Genomic DNA, 17,537 nt, shown 5'->3' with positions numbered 1-17,537 from the left:
CAGCGTAGCACAAACCCAAGCAAAGGTAAGTAGAGAGTTTTAAGAAAGAGAAATGTGTAGAAATTTGAGAAGTTTGTTTTTTTCAAAAGCGGAAACCCACCGGTTTCTGTGGCATGGGTCGACGTGTCTCTTTGTCCTTTGAAATACATCCATCAGAATTTATTATGGATTTACATTAAATGAGCACCAGAGTAAACAGTCTCACACAAAATCAATAACTGAGTCAATTACGAGGGCAAATTAGAATTCGCTTCACGCTTGTGAACAGAACTCGTCAGCAATCTTCATGTGTTACACAGGATTTACGTTCATACTTAACACAAACACCAAATACCTTACAAATCCTATAAGTTTTTACGTGAACAGGCACTCTGAGATTTATAATGGAAACCAGATTATTACTCATTCTTGCGCATTTCAGAGACTAATTTCTTGATCCATGGCTATTGCTACAGATCCACATTTCATGCACTGTAAATGCAGACGTATGATATATTGCCTTGTGGCCACGAAACCTGACAGCGGAGGCAATATATGGTCCGACGCGGCATAGCAGCTACCTGGCAGTGAGTCTATGAGATGTCTCAGTGTGAGCTAAAGCACTATTTTACTGCATTTTATGTGGTTCTGGGAGGACAAGCAGTCGCACCGCAGAAGGATTACCTGAATCGGGGTCGGCCAGGGTCACCAGCACTAGCAGACCTCCCCGCACGATGAAGCTGACGTTGTTCTCAGTGAAGGCCTGCTTTATCGCCGGGACCCTCTGGAAAACACAACACCCACGTGTCATTCGGGTGATTGACACAGACACACACAGACACACACATGCACACACACACACACACACATGTACACACACAGACACACACATGTAGACATGCACACACACACACACACGCACGATGAAGCTGACGTTGTTCTCAGTGAAGGCCTGCTTTATCGCCGGGACCCTCTGGAAAACACAACACCCACGTGTCATTCAGGGGACTGACACAGACACACACAGACACACACATGCACACACACACACACACACAGACACACGCACAATGAAGCTGACGTTGTTCTCAGTGAAGGCCTGCTTTATCGCCGGGACCCTCTGGAAAACACAACACCCACGTGTCATTCGGGTGACTGACACAGACACACACAGACACACACATGCACACACACACACACACACAGACACACACATGATGAAGCTGACGTTGTTCTCAGTGAAGGCCTGCTTTATCGCCGGGACCCTCTGGAAAACACAACACCCACGTGTCATTCAGGTGACTGACACAGACACACACAGACACACACATGCACACACACACACACACAGACACAGACACACACATGTACACACACACACACACACACACACATGTAGACACGCACACACACACAAGCATACACACACACACACACACACACACAGACACACACATGTACACACGCACACACACACAGACACACACATGTACACACACACACACAGACACACACAGACACACACATGTAGACACCCACACACACACAGGCATACACACACACACACACACAGAGACACACATGTACACACGCACACACACATACACAGACACATACATGTACACACACACACACACACACAGGCATGCACAAATGTACACAGATATAAGCACACATATTATAAGTCACAGCACACAAATACAGACAGGTATGAACACACACAAACTCACACACACACACACACACACACCTGCTCCAACTGTATTGTTAACTTCCTGAGAGACTGCAATACACAGTTAACACACATCAAGGTATGACCGTAACAACCTATAACCCACGCACACACACATGTGAATACCACCATCTGGATATACCCACACACCATGAGAGGCAGCTGTGTAGTACGCCTTGTTCTATTTTACCTGACTGCGCATTGACAAGGGAGGACAACTTGTGGATCACAGAGTGAAGATTATTAAATCAAGCCTCACTAAAGCAGAACTGGCTAATATAATTCATAGGGAAATGTTCATGACGGTACATCATAACAGATGCCCAGAAACCCTTAATAAATGAATAAAATGTACGCAGTTTATGTTATGTGTGAAAAAAATAAAAATAATAATCTAACCACCACTTAATAAACAAGCAGCACACGCACTATGTGTGATATTCTGTCCAGAAACAAACTCCTCATAGCCAGGGTTCTGTTCAGTGTATGTGGGGGAACACACACTGAACAGTGTATAGGACACACACACACACACACTCTGTTGGAAAGTCTACCTTATCAACAAACACACTGCGCTTGGCCAGCTTGCTCTCCGCTGGGAGGACGTACAGGTCCGCTGTGGTTGGTAGACCAGGCCTCACCATGGTAACCAGGGACTCTTGAGGAATTCCAGTGATCTGAGGGCAAAGGGACACCACTACAGTCATGACAGGATGAATTTCCAGGCCTAGACACAGCTTTAGATATCGGAACAGAGATGAGCCAAAAGCCACTCTCGTACAGTGTAATCTAGTGAGGATTTATAGGACGTATATATTACATTTACATGTAGGAGTTTAGCAGATGCTGTTCTCCAAGAGTAAATCAAATGTAAAAGTGTAGATATTAGTTTTTAGCAATGAGCAGTGCAGATGTTATGTCATCGGGTTCACAACCTATGGTAACAGTCAACACAAAATGAAGGTAGATGGCACAACAGGGGGAGAATATTATATTTTATTGCACAACTTGTGTTGAGTGCCTGATTCTGACCAGCTGCATCAGGCATTCAGCGGTCTCATATTAAGTGTTGTTGTCCCTTTAAGAGGATCAATAAATCTGACGTCATGAAATCCATGTGGCTCTTCATGAGTTTTCCTAAAGTATTGCTGATATCATTTGAATATGTGTATGGGAGTAAAGACATAAACATGTACTTTCTCAGACTAAATGGATAGAGAAGAGATATGATTGCGAGGAGGGCCTTTTTAGCCGGGCACAGTAAACGTGGAGTGGATAGTCTAGCAGGAGTGTGAGGCTTGATAACAGACGGCAGGTAAGAGGGCATCATTCCTCTCAATGCACCATTAGTCACGACTAGAGATTTGTACTTTAACATAACATGAATTATGAATGAGTCCTTCCTGGAACAGTAAAGGCAAACTTTACTCTAAACTGAACCGACAGTGAAAATGTTCCTCGCATGCGAGCAGGACATACCTTGGCCAGGATCTTGGTCACAACCTGCCCTATGTCCACCCTCCACTCGGGGATGTTGGGGTTGAACTGGTCGAGGTTCCTGCTGAAACTCAGCGGAATGACCTGGAACTGATCTAAAACAGAGCAGAGGAAAGGGGAGGAAGGGGTCAGAGGGGCTTTCTCCACAGTCGAGTGAATGCCACGGTGTTCGACCAATCAAAACCCTGTATGGACGCATCGCCACGGCAACGTGACGAGAATCAGACCGAGCTTGCCGATGGCGGGACAGGAGCCGCGAGGTATAATTGACTGTAATTGAATCAGACTCCGTTTCTGGCTGGTTGTAAACAGTAATCGGTGGTATGGAGGCCCTCGCAGAGACGCAGACAGCGGTTTGGAGCGTGTTCAGACGCTGCGATGACACAGGAATGCTGACTTGGCAGCTCTCTGGTGGGATGGGGGAAAATTAAGAGAGAGAGATACAAACCAGGGGGAATGTGTCAGGAATAATTAGGCTCACTTCCTGTAAACGGAACATTTATTTTACGCTCCATTTACGCGGACCCGCTAACCGTTTCCATCACTTCCGAACACATCCCTGAACTGACCTCAGCCTTAAAAGCTTACCGCTGTCCTACCTCTAACCCTAACCCTAATTTTGACCCTAACCCTAATTATAGGCCTGGAAGTCATCTGAAACTGTAGCAGTTATCTTCAATAAAGCGGACGAAAAACAAGTCAAATTCCCTTAGGATTATTTCCCTGAAGAAGAAAATTTTTTTCCCCAAAATAAACAAGTCTATCACATTAGGCCCCAATCCTGAAAAGAATCTGCTCATCCAATTCCAGGACGAGCACTTACACTTTCTCTGGCCTCAAACACTTTCCACTTTTATAACCCATCTTCACAGAGGATAGGCTGTCTAAATCCTAACTACTGTGTCCTCAAAGTATGTGCCGTCCACTAAGCATACTGCGTACTGTTGCAAAGAATATCCTCCATACTATTTTACATCCCTACTTCCCTTGCTGTCATGCTCACATGTGTATTGTATCATGGTGACAAGTATATCATCCTGGAATTTTAAGGATGCTACATCTAGTGCACTCAACAACTATACTCAAGTATGTGCTGATTCTGACACGGCCACAGTAGTGGCTAGATGAGTGACTCATTACATTACATTATTGGCATTTGGCAGACACTCTTACCTAGAGCGGTGTACAGTTGATTAGACTAAGCAGGAGACAATCCTCCCCTGGAGCAATGCAGGGTTAAGGGCCTTGCTCAAGGGCCCATCAGCTGTGCAGATCTTATTGGGGCTACACCGGGATTAGAACCACCGACCTTGCGTGTCCCAGTCCTTTACCTTAACCACTATGCTACAGGCCGCCCCGAGGCGACAGTCACGTTTCTGGCCCATTTCAGGTCAAAAACATCACTACCACAGCCTGACAGAAATTCCCTAATACTCTACATGACTTGAAAATGTTTTCAGAGGGCACAACCTCCGTGTCCTTAATGGCCGTTGCAGCCAAGGACGCAGTCATGCATTCTAGGCAATCGTCCCAGTGTGAGCTCGGAAATACAAAGCTGCTCTTGGAAAGTGTGCTTTTTTTAATGAGTTGACTGAAGAATAATCTCAGATAGGCCTTCCAAACAGCCACTGTCACGTGGCAGGATAAATGTTCACGAATATTAATGGCTGCAAAAGACCTCCTACATAAATCATTTTGCAGTGAAGGCTATGTTTCTCTCTGTAACAGTTAGAACTGATTATATTATCATGTGCCAGACAGAATATGTACTGTAATGTTAAACAAAGCCACTTGCAAATTATGCATTATTGATGTACTGATGCAAAGGATTCTGGTCAGCTCTTTCAGGTAGCAGGCATCCATTTTGTGAAAGGATTGTCAGTTTGGGGCCGTTTGGCTCGTGTCTTACCGAACACACGAACGGTTCTGGAGTCCTGGACCATGGAGCGGCCATTTGAGGCTTGGACAGAGACCGACACCTCGCCTGTTTCTGGGAACTTGGTGATCACGCTGTTCTCCAGAGAGAGCTTGGGCTAATAGAGACAGACACATATAATGTATAAATCAGATACGTAACTGGAGATAGACAGAAATCATATCTATAACTGGAGGCAGACAGAAACTACTTCATCGATACAATCACAGGCACAGTTAGAAACCAGATCCATGGCCACAGACACAGAGGGAAATCCAATCCATAGGTACAGACACAGAGAGAAATCCAATCCATAGGTACAGACACAGGGAGAAATCCAATCCATAGGTACAGACACAGAGAGAAATCCAATCCATAGGTACAGACACAGGGAGAAATCCAATCCATAGGTACAGACACAGAGAGAAATCCAATCCATAGGTACAGACACAGAGAGAAATCCAATCCATAGGTACAGACACAGGAGGACATCAGACCCACAACTATTAAAACCACAGACACAAAGAGAAACCAGGTCTAAAACCACAGACACAAGGAGAGAATACAGACAGAAGCCAGAAAGGAAAAAGAAAATACCCTGACCAACCGAAAAAAAAGTTTCTAGCCACATGTTTCTAGAAAAAACACAGTCACAAGAAATGTGCCAGAATCTCAATTCAAACTCAAACCACACAAAACTGGATCACAGTAAAAACCTGAAACATTTTTTTTATTTGTATTTAAAAAGCCTGGGGCTTTTCAGAGGCAGATAAACACAGAGAAGAATCTAATACACTGGTGCCTTTCCGGGGGATCTTTTCGCTAAATGTGTTTTCTTTTCAAAATGAGCAGCAGCAGAAATTCTCACTGCTTATAATCAGCTGCATACAACACACCAGCAATTATGATAATATTCAGACAAACAAGCCAGAGAAAACCAACAAAAGATTACCGACATCGGGGCTCTAATTCCTCTAAAAGAAGGGAAAACAGAAACATGACCATCCTCCGAAAGAACCTCTGTGAGCAAGACTCCCCTACAGCAGAACATTATGATATGTATTTATACATAAATAAATACATACATGTATTTCCACTGACGATTTGAATAATAGTAATTCGTTTCTGGTTCCCCATGGCTGCCCTGCACCAGCCTCCATTGTACTAAGCCTTTCACAACGATTTTCAGGTGCACATATGACGCACTCTGCCCAGGAAACATGCGTGGTCTGTGTGGTCTGTATCAAACTGGCGCACGAGGCTAGAACAGCCGTTCTACTCGAGCCAGCGCAAGATGCGCTTCTGTCCTTAATGAATGTGCATTTAAGGGTGGACCACGCAAAAAAAAAGGGCGGGGATATTATAAGTGTGGCTGATTGAGTGCTCCGCTGAATTCACTAAAGTTCACGCAATTAACAAGGGTCAAATTGTGCGTGTCATTTCTCCGCCTCTACAGAGCAGGCGTAAACTGAGGCGCAAGAGAGAGATACAGATCTAGGCTTTGAAGGTGAACCGCTGAAATAATCGTTGCAACAAATTTCACTATTTTGTGCTGCGAGCCACACGTACGTAAATCTGCCTCCGTGTTTTTAGAGACAAGAATGACAGAGATTCACTATGTTAAACCAACAGCCGAAAGTCTGATGAAACTGGAAAAGACAGGTTTTTATTCACAGAGGACCGACACTTATGATGCTTGGAATGTAGAAAGTGTAGTTTTATTGATCTTTGGCCACACGGTCAGAGTGAAACAAATTATTAGGATTAGGATTCCAGAGAAATACCTTCTCTGATTTACTGGGTGTGGAAATCAATGTGGTCAAAAACGACTGGTTCAGAATCAGCAGGGCTTTCCACAGAGTGTGTGAGGTAGGATATGTGAGAGTATGGATTCTTGAAATGTGTGCTGAGCATAGTGCTTTTCTGTGGACACTAACTTCCCATTTGGGCCATACCAGCAAGTGATTGGCAGTCCACACAGTAGCAGCTCCACCAATTGTGGAGATCATGAAGCCTCTCTGCCTGTCAGCAGTATTGATATCAGCAGATGCAATGCGGAAAAAGATATAGTAATATACTAAAACAAGCAGCCAAAGGAAGCTCAACTAATAATGTATATATATATATATATATATGTATATATATATAGTCTATATATATACATTATTAGTTGAGCTTCCTTTGGCTGCTTGTTTTAGTATATTACTATATCTTTTTCCGCATTGTATCTGCTGATATTTATTATTAGTTGAGCTTCCTAAGAGAAGTCCTTCTTTCATGCCCTGTCATATTTTAACAGAGTATTGTTTATTTAAGAATAAATAAACAATACTAGGAGAAGTAAATGCCTTTCTGGAGAGAGAAAGCTGTGTTCTTTGTTAAGCTGTGTAACAGAGTGATGAAAATATTCTTGGTACCTGGAGGTCGTTACCGATCCACCAGTAGAAGACAGTCAGGTTGGTGGCAGCAGGAAGCACCACGGCAGTCAAGTTCACTTCCTGGTCTATCCCAGCGATGGGAACCACTTCCAGGTGCACTTCCTGTAGAGGGGCTACATCCACGACAGAAACGCAGAGAAGCTGAAGAGGGTTAGCAACGTACGTTTTCTTTTTTTCTCCCTCAATAAGTTTAGTTGTGCCTGAAAAATATGTAAAGTAATCTCCCGCGTAACTGCCTCCCACAGGAGCGACCTAGCGGATAATACAACAACCTCATTTCGACGTTAATGTCAATGTCTAATTGTGAGTTACATCTTGTCAACTTTTTATGTGAGTGCAGTACATTAGCAGCGCATCCGCACTTCTGCAATTACTGCAAGCTGGGACTGCTAGACCTCCCCCGCAGCATGGGATTGACAGTCAAACGAAAATGGTTTGTTGAATTAATTACATTTTGCATATTCGCTTTCTGCATATTCGCATTCTGAAATGGCATCAACTGCCACTGTTTTAATTTCATACCCATTTATACAACATTTCATGTATTCCCTCTGGTCCTGTTGAGGTCAGTTGTGTAGGAGTTTACTGTATTAACATTTGTTCACAAGTAAATGTGAAAAATTACAGTTATGCAATTGTGGTCTTTTGGATCAATATTCAAGAAGAAATTCTTACAGTACAGAAGCATATCAGAGAATAATCAACAGGTCCAAATACCTGTCGCCTTTGAAAAATCCAAAGGAAATATAACTGACTGTATTATACGACAAGTAAACTGTAGCATATAATTAGTAAACTGATAAACAGCTCAAGCTAGGTTTTGAAACAGCAGGTAGCTGGTTAACCAGTTCAACCAGCTCCATACTCAACATGCTTTGACCAGCTCAGCTAAGTTTTGAAACAGCTGGTAGCTGGTAACTTCAAGATGGCGGGATTTTACACCAGGGAATATAACAGTTTTAACAATTCATTGGAATCTCCTATACACTTCCACATAAACAAGTGTGCAATAGTAAGTGAAAAAAAGCAAGTTGTTTATCGGCGTCCCAGCATGCACCTCAGTGGCGAGGGTCACTCACCGTTGACCTGGATGTAGACGGTGGCTTCATCGTGGCCAGCCGGGTTCTCGGCCTTCACGGTGACCCGGTACACGCCCGGCTTCTCGTAGCGGTGCTGGATGGGTTCGTCTGTCACCGTCAGGTTCCTGTAGATGGCCCGCACCCCGTCTCCCAGGTCCACCTCGTACTTGGTGTTGGCCGTGTCCCCCTGCGGAGACAAGCAACGTGAAGTGGTTCCCATCGCTGGGATAAACCAGGAAGTCAACTTGACTGCCGTGGTGCTTCCTGCTGCCACCAACCTGACTGTCTTCTACTGGTGGATCGGTAACGACCTCCAGGTACCAAACCTACTTGCATCGTACTGTTACACTACTTAACAAAGAGAGCAAAATATAAAATGGCCGCCGGTGGGCTGTTGGAAGAAATTACCTCCCCACTACCTCCTTGGCAGGACAAAGAAAACGTACCCTATCTCACTATTGGGAACTTCTGGTCATAGCTAGCAAAATGATAAGGGCCAATCTATAATGGCATTGGTCCAGGCTACCTCTTTCAGTGAAGAGATTCTTCAAACGAAAGGAATTTGTGGTTCATAGAATGCCTGCCTCTAATTGTTAAAAAAGTAACCCTTTTTCAAAGGAAGGTGGTCATGCCTCAAAAGAACCATAATTTTCTGCGACTACAGCAACTGTAATCTGTTCAAATGTCCGCTCAGTTATTCAGCCTAATTCTTTATTTACTGCAGAGCAAAGGTGAAACCGCAAGGCAGTTCTCTGTGATAAACAGAACACAGAAGATTGAACACAAAAGGCTTGTGATGGCATCTTTTGCTCATTTTAAGGCTATTTCATGGCTACGGAATGCGCTATTTAACTGCTGCCTCCACAAAATAGCACAATGTCAGCTCTCTGAAGTGGGTGTTTTACATTAGAAATGGCAAATAGACTGTTCTGCCAAAAACAAAAGGGAAAAGATGATTTAGTCTGTACAATGTGTATCTTGTTATCCATTGCATAATATGTTTACTTTCGTGTGCCAGTCTGTGGAGGGAGGAGAGAGCGAGCACTTGTGAGACGGAGCTTTTGAGTGTTTCTGAGCTGTGTGGGTTAGCAGCTTACACAGGGAGAAGAGAGAGAGAGAGAGTGTGTGCACGTTTGTATTTTTTATCTTCAGCTTTTATCTAGGTCTTCTCTGATTGTGTTGGCTACACTGTGTGAACCTCTCTGATTTCTCCAAACCCTGTATTTTCCCCGTGGCTTAAGAACGAGCCTGATGAGCAGGCTTCTGTGTGGACTTAACATGTCCCCTGATCTCACGCTAACTCCTCTCTGTCATGTTTCATCACAGGGCAACGCTGACGAGAAAGAGCACATTTATCCATCTCCCCAACTCTCTCACAGATGAAAAGGGCAGAGAAAAGAGAATAGCTTATTGTCTCATACACTTACTGAAAAAACACAGAACCCAAGATCCAGGCAGGCACACACATTCATTCATGTACGTACACATGCAGACAGGCATGCACTCGCACACACACACACACACACACACACACACACGTATGCAGACACACACACACGCATGTACGCACGCACACCCAACCACACACACATACACACATGTATGTATGCAGACACACACAGACACACACACACACACACACACGCATACATACATGTATGCATAAACTCATAGACAGAAACACACATACACACACGTATGCATACACACACACACACATACACACATGCATGCACGCACACACACACACACACACACTCATACACACGTATGCATACACACACACAAACATGCATACACGCACAAAAAGTAAGTGCAGTGGCTGCATCTTACCTGTTCCTGGTGGACGATGAAAGTGATGTCATCGCCAGGTGCCACAGCCAACATTTGACTCTTGACACCGAGCTGCAGGCCTCTAGGGGGCAGCAGAGGGCAGGTGTGCTGTTTGGAGCTCTGCTGCTTGTTCACTCCTCCCTCACACACGTTGGAGACCACCTTCCTGTAGCTGCAGTCAGAACACCAGCCATTTACATAGCCATAGGAGAACACGGTACGGTAAAGCCGGCTGAGGGGTTGACCCTGCTCCCGTTTTTGAACAATACGATTTGTGTCGTCATCATTTTTGGTTGCTGGCGTTTGATAACATTGTTTTTTTTGTGCGCTGTGGAGAAGAAACGCCTTTTTGGTTCACAGACACAAAACCCCCGACAGCAGAAAGCAGCAGGGGCGCCTCGTGACGATCCACCGTCACGTTACAAAGCAGTTTCAATGCCCTTTTTTTCAGTCCAATTTCTGAGAGCCTGTGGCCTCTGCCTCTGCCTGGGACTGAAATGCCACAGATGGCTGGCCACAGGGGGGGTAATGTGCACATGATAACCTGTGCTACTGCAATAGGGTACTGGTTAAGGAGAAACTGGACATTTATATCTGTTATAGTGGTATACGTACATTATATGCAGTGGGCTCCAGAATTATTGGCACTACTGTATTGGTGTTATAGCGCAGTGGTTGTGGGTTCAGCGCCAAAGTAGGGGGCACCGCAATTGTACTTTGTGTAGAGCAATTGACCTGAACTGTTCAAATATCTCCAGTAATTATCCAGTTGTATAAATGGCCAGTACGTAGGAATAATGCATTCTGGGTAAGTGGCTCAGGAGATGAGCCTCTGTTGAATGCTTGGTAATTATACAGACTGATTAGAGTAGAGCAGCGATAAAAAGATTGGGTGGAGTTAGCAGGGTGAAGCTTTAGCCAGGGCTAAAGGAACATCGAGGATCATGACGGAAATAACTATTGGAATCTGTTGTGATATCCTTGACAATTTCTCCATACGTTTTAGCCAGTTTTTAACCCTTTCAGTCCCAAGCCCAATATGCAGTGACTCTGCCCAAATCCCAAGGGGTTTTGGCTATGGTCGAGAAAACAATTAGGAAAATAGAGACAATTTAGTAGGGTTTTAATAAGATAATAAAAAAATAGTATAGCAGTCACTTTGATTGGTTTAAAAGGTATAAGGTTGGGAGTGTCATATGGCACGGTAGTTACGGTAGTTATGCTTGGGCACTCTTGGGACCGAAAGGGTTAATTATATGTTGACTAATCATAACTAAATTAAACTAAACTCTGAAATGAGAATGGAGGACACAGGTGTGATTATATGTGGGTTTTGAATGTTTGAGTGTTTGCCAAGGCAATCTTTTCTGCAGACTGTGGGATCTGATAGGGCACTGGTGTGAGTTAGGAGGGGACGAGGTTCACTGGCATGTTGGGGGGGGGGGGGGTATTTGGGGGGGTCGGGGGGGGTAAGAGGGACACCGTTCGGGGGGGGGTTGTGACTGAGTGACGCACACAAATAGAGGGGTTCACAGCCTAGCGGTCCGGCTAACAGAGACTCTGCTGTCTTTTACCTCAGACCGCAAGGATCACATGCGATGGTTAAGCCTGATGAAAGGGGCATCTGTCATTCCCAGCTTAACTCCGAGATCTGCAGTCACGCTCTACTTACCCCTGGCCGGTCTGATGAAAGCAAGAGGCGCAAGCACGAAAATGTGCGCTGGAGATTCCCGAGATCGGAGGACCGCTTGGTCTGTCAGACTGTGTTGAGACTATACGACAGTGTTGAGTCTGTGAGACAGTGATGAGTCCTTAGAAGAGGTTTGGGCCAGTAAGATGATGTTCATTCTGTAAGTGTTGTGAGAGAGTACTGAGTCTGGTGGAGAGGGTGTTGGGTTTGTGATAGTGTGTTGGGTTTATGAGTGTGTTGGGTTTGTGATAGTGTGTTGGGTTTATGAGAGTGTGTTGGGTTTGTGATAGTGTGTTGGGTTTATGAGAGTGTGTTGGGTTTGTGATAGCGTGTTGGGTTCGTGATAGCGTGTTGGGTTTACAAGAGTGTGTTGGGTTTGTGATAGTGTGTTTGGTTAATGAGAGTGTGTTGGGTTTGTGATAGTGTGTTGGGTTTGTGATAGTGTATTGGGCCTGTGAGAGTGTGTTGGGTCTGTAGGTCTGTAGTGTTGGGTCTATAGGACAGTGTGTTGGGTCTGTAGGCCTGTAGTGTTGGGTCTGTAGGACAGTGTGTTGGGTCTGTGATAGTGTGTTGGGTTTGTGATAGTGTGTTTGGTTCATGATAGTGTGTTGGGGCTGTGAGAGTGTGTTGGGTCTGTAGGCCTGCAGTGTTGGGTCTGTGAGAGTGTGTTGGGTCTGTAGGACAGTTTGTTGGGTCTGTAGTACAGTGTGCAGTGTCTGTAGGACAGTGTGTTGGGTCTGTAGGACAGTGTGTTGGGTCTGTGAGAGTGTGTTGGGTGTGTAGGTCTGTAGTGTTGGGTCTGTAGGACAGTGTGTAGTGTCTGTAGGACAGTGTGTTGGGTCTGTAGTACAGTGTGTTGGGTCTGTGAGAGTGTGTTGGGTCTGTAGGACAGTGTGTAGTGTCTGTAGGACAGTGTGTTGGGTCTGTAGTACAGTGTGCAGTGTCTGCAGGAGTTTGCCACTCACCCTGTGCTGGATGCGTAACTCTGGCCCAGCTGACAGTCCTCGGGTGGGGAGTCTGGGTCGTGCCAGAAGTCGGCGAAACAGCGATCCCCTTCCGCTTTCAGGCTGGGCGCACGCTCGAACCCATAATCACTGCCAGAGAACAGAGCGGCGCACTCAACATTTAAATCCCGCCACCTGTCCGTCATCTGTAAGCTAATCCCGCAAACACACGGGGCTGTTAATACCGAAGGCACGATTTCCTCCATCCTCCAACCTTTATTAAAATAACTTTTTTTTTTTTTAAATGTCTTTTAATCCCCTGATTTCCTTCTCATTTCTCTCTCCGGAATACCAAATCACATTAGCGAGCCTGTCCCATCGCTGCTATTTCCTCCGTGATTTGGGAAGGGGCGCAGACTAGCGAGCGTGTCCTTCCAGATGAGTGCTGCCAGCTCGCGGTCGTTCTCGCTGAGCTGTGCAGTCCCTCCTCAGCATTACTGCCCTGCTAATGCCCCCGCGGGTCGACAGACTGCCCAATTTACCAGAGGAGCCATCCAGCGGAATGAAGCAAATAGGGCCCTCTACCTGGGGTGACACTAAAACCATTTATGAACCCTGTGGAAGGACTGGACATACGTTTTAGCAGGATATCCCACCTGGTAGCGTTCTGGAATATACTTTTTGTGTATGTGTACAGTCTCTATTTGAAACGGGGATGTTCTTCATATCTAAACAGGCAGAATGGCCCTATTCAAATAGAGGCTGTACACATCAGAACAGAAAACAGGGAAGCGGCCACTTCCACCAGAAGTTAACGTCCGTTCAACGGTAGTTTTTCTCCTGGGGAATGTGGTTTATAATTACGTTTGCTTATTGACCATCTCAGACACTGAAACACGTTGATTGATGTAAATTTGACCAATAACTATAGCGTAAACTACAAATAACTGCACGATGCCCCTGTGTTCGGAAGACCGTGTTAGCTCACGATGGTCCAAACACCGCTGTTTAAGCCCCTCCGGTTCGTAGTCTTCGTTAGCAACAGCTTCCCCACCACAATTGGTAGGAGCATGTGACTCCTACCAAGATTTTATGAAACACACATACAAAAACCAAAGCTGATCTGGAAGTAATTTTTTTGTTATTCGTCACGAACGTTGCACTGTTCAGAACATGGCGAGCTAACTTGGTGTTTTCGGAACACGGTGAGTTTACGTTCGAAAGGCTCCTGGCTGACGGGGGACCTGAAAGAATTGTGCTGTAGGGATGGGCCCAAAATCCCTGGCAGCACCCCTGCTTGAGTCCAGTGTGGTCCAGTGAAGTGCCCAGTCGGAAGCCCCCCTGGGGCCTGCACCCCTTCTCACCAGCTGAAGTCCCTCTCTGAACACTGGCAGGGCCTGGCCGTCAGGGCGGACGTGAAGCTCTTCCCTTTGATACAGAAGGCCGACTCCTTCCTCCTCCGGAAACTCCTCTCCTGTCCCATGATGCAACGCTCGCCCTGAGGGCAGAAAGCTTCTTATCAGAATGCCGCTTTTCACCAGTCATTTTATAGTGGAAATTCTACGCTGGAGCTGTTCACTTGAGATTCCACCAGACTGCGCAGAGCACACTGTGAAAGTAAACATTAAGTCTGTTCACAAGGAAAGTTTGTGTGTATCTGTGAGGTATTTGTTTAGTCAGCCGGCACGGTTAAGGCACGGCTGTAGGTTCGATTCCCTGGGCATTCCCATTGTGTTTCAACGAAATACTAACATCAATATAGTATATGAATGATAAATGTCTTGCAGTATAAATAGATAATGTGTAAAAGATGAGAGTGAAAAACAAAATCCTGGAAAGGAATGCAACCTGCAGGTCAGTCAGCCTCCAGGAGTCGTAGTCAGCCTCGGTGCACTGTCGGACGAAGGACTGGCGAAAGTCCACCTTCACCAGCTCCCAGTCCGAGCGGTAGCTGATATGGCCAAACACGCTACACGGGAACACAGAAAAACAACATTACGGTCCACACAAGAAACAGTCTTACGGTACAGCCGTGAGTGAATCTCAATTAAAAACATGCAGAAAAGTCCTCCGCATCAAAACTTTACTGTACGGTGGCTTGATGAAAGCTCTTTGCGACAAAGTGTGGGCGTAGTCCTCATCGCCTTTTCTGGCTTTTACAGTGCTTTCAGCAGATATGCCATGATAATGAAGGCTTTCCACATCAATTTTGCCAAATATTGTCAAGAGTGCCTCGGAGTCATGTTGATGTAAAAGCAAAGGTATAATTATTGACTGCGCTTTCCATGAGCTTTAGATTCATGTTGCACTCTCCTCTTGCAAATACTGTACCAAGTATATGGTGTTACATTTCACAGGGGTGGGAAGATCTGTATACTGTACTCTCACATTGAACTTAAATCATAGGCCAGAGGACAGATGTTCATGGCAGTTGTTCCTCCATGCTTGGCACTACAATATTGTGCGATCAAATTCTTACTTGGTACTAGAATCTTTCAGTTAAGAACCTCTAAGCAAATCTGTAGCTGTATACATGGGTAATATTCCCAAAAAGATTTAAAAAAAAGAAGAATATTACAAAAATAACAGGAAACAGTTGGTAGCTGGATGAGCAGCCAGACCAACATAGTGTGAACAGCTCAAGCTATGTTTTGAAACAGCTGGCAGCTGGTAATTCCAGCTGGTCATAGCTGGGTTTTACACCGGGGGAATAGAGGAATCTGGCTGTGTGCGAGCATGATGCACTGCTTGAGCAGAACAATGTGGCTGTGGCCTCGACCACATGACATTATACAGCCAATCAGAGCCCTTGCCATGTCATTCCGGGTGCAGAGCACTATGTCTCAGTGGGTGAGGGGTAATATTTCATTCTCAGATGGCCATTAAAAGTCTCTAACGAGCAGTGACTCACTCGAATGGTCTCGAAAATGAGATGTTTGTTGCGTACACCTCGTTAATAAAAGGTGTCTATTTCACTACGTGCCGCGTCAAAACTACATACGCAGCACCTGGGTTTTCAGAATTCCCCAAGACGACGGGCAAAGGTGAACTTTCACAGAGTTCCACTAGGTGGTGGCCTTTAGTTTAACAAGCGTGACAAACACATGACATGTAGAAAACGGGCATCGGGCAAACTAAGTACTGAACATGTGGCGGTTTCCTCTCGTCGACGAGACGCCCGCTTTAAAAAATATTGGGGAAAAAGGAAAACAAATCACGGCGTTGTCGGAGTGTATCTTCCAGAAAGCGGAATAAACACGGCCGGATAAGCCGAGGAAACGAGCAAAATAAACAGGAGCCGGAGAAGCTCGCTGACTGTGCGGACACCTCCAGCGCTCTCTCCCCGTACGCCAGCAGGCGTTCCTGGCTCTCTGGTCGGGCACAGCAGCTCTCTCTGGAGATTACTGTGCCGCCGTGTGCCTCTGAAGCCGTGTGTGCCACGGCTCCTGCCCCTCCCTGTTGAGCGAACGGCAGGGCCACTCCTCCTCGCCCTGGCCTGCTCCTCCTCGCCCTGGCCTGCTCCTCCTCGCCCTGGCCTGCTCCTGCTCACCCTGACCTGCTCCTCCTCAGTCAGGGAGCCATTTCCTACTCTAGCTCTGCAGGTCAGGGTGGAGGGAGTGGTCTGTAGGTGCACTACATTACATTACATTTACATTAATGGCATTTGGCAGACGATCTTATCCAGAGCGACATACAGTTGATTAGACTAAGCAGGAGACAATCCTCCCCAGGAGCAATGCGGGGTTAAGGGTCCTTGCTCAAGCGCCCAACGGCTGTGCGGATCTTATTGTGGCTACACCGGGGATCAAACCAACGAACGTGCCTACACTGAGCGGTTAGTTTTAAAGGTCCCATGTTGTGAAAAACAGCATATCTGGATTATAAAGGAGTAAAGGAGTATAAAGGAGGTGCAATAGGTGTTGGTCATCGGAGATTGTGGAGTGAGGATCCGGCATCACAACAACAGTATTGTATAAAGCTATTTGCACCGTGTGAATTCAAGACTTTGATGGTAGGCCCTGAATGAATGCACACAGGGTAGCAAGGTTCTGCTGCTTCATTCAGAGAACAGCAGTGAATACCGAGGTTGCTACACTATGAACAACATTGCTTACTCTTGATCACAAGAGGGAGTAGAAAAGTACATAAACTTTATGGCTGCTTTTTTTTTTTATTGGACAAAGGTGAATAGACAAGTTTACGCACTTTACGACTGCCTTAATTATTACCTCATTCTCAGAGGAAGAAAGGAAGAGTAGGCAGGTCTGCGGAGAGTCACGCTGCCCCACTGACTACGGACACAAGGGTGAATGGAAAAACGTCAGTTCACCGCTGCCTTGTTTACGCAGAGAGGACGGGTGAGCAGACAGGTTAACGGGCTTCACGGCTGCCTGTTTATCTGAGGCTAAGCGCACGGTGACGGCTGTTCG

General features: G+C 45.7%; 1 protein-coding gene across 4 annotated transcripts in view; it reads right to left on the bottom strand.

Moving 5' to 3' along the window:
• Positions 1-17,537, bottom strand: part of sorcs2 (sortilin-related VPS10 domain containing receptor 2) — a 304,931-nt gene that overhangs the window by 6,497 nt on the left and 280,897 nt on the right. For 3 of the 4 annotated variants that reach the window (XM_061250798.1, XM_061250794.1, XM_061250795.1), the window contains exons 15-25: positions 14,956-15,076; positions 14,472-14,605; positions 13,129-13,257; positions 10,474-10,645; positions 8,641-8,827; positions 7,541-7,674; positions 5,118-5,241; positions 3,191-3,303; positions 2,266-2,388; positions 664-763; positions 101-136 (exon numbers count right to left, since the gene is read on the bottom strand). In XM_061250798.1, the coding sequence (XP_061106782.1) occupies positions 101-136; positions 664-763; positions 2,266-2,388; positions 3,191-3,303; positions 5,118-5,241; positions 7,541-7,674; positions 8,641-8,827; positions 10,474-10,645; positions 13,129-13,257; positions 14,472-14,605; positions 14,956-15,076 (1,373 nt within the window). The remainder of the gene's footprint in view (positions 1-100; positions 137-663; positions 764-2,265; positions 2,389-3,190; positions 3,304-5,117; positions 5,242-7,540; positions 7,675-8,640; positions 8,828-10,473; positions 10,646-13,128; positions 13,258-14,471; positions 14,606-14,955; positions 15,077-17,537) is intronic. The other variant, XM_061250797.1, reaches the window with a different exon arrangement.

The sequence above is a fragment of the Conger conger genome, chromosome 8 (genome assembly GCF_963514075.1).
Source record: "Conger conger chromosome 8, fConCon1.1, whole genome shotgun sequence".
Lineage (NCBI taxonomy): Eukaryota > Metazoa > Chordata > Actinopteri > Anguilliformes > Congridae > Conger > Conger conger.
This window is presented reverse-complemented; position numbering and strand designations above follow the sequence as displayed.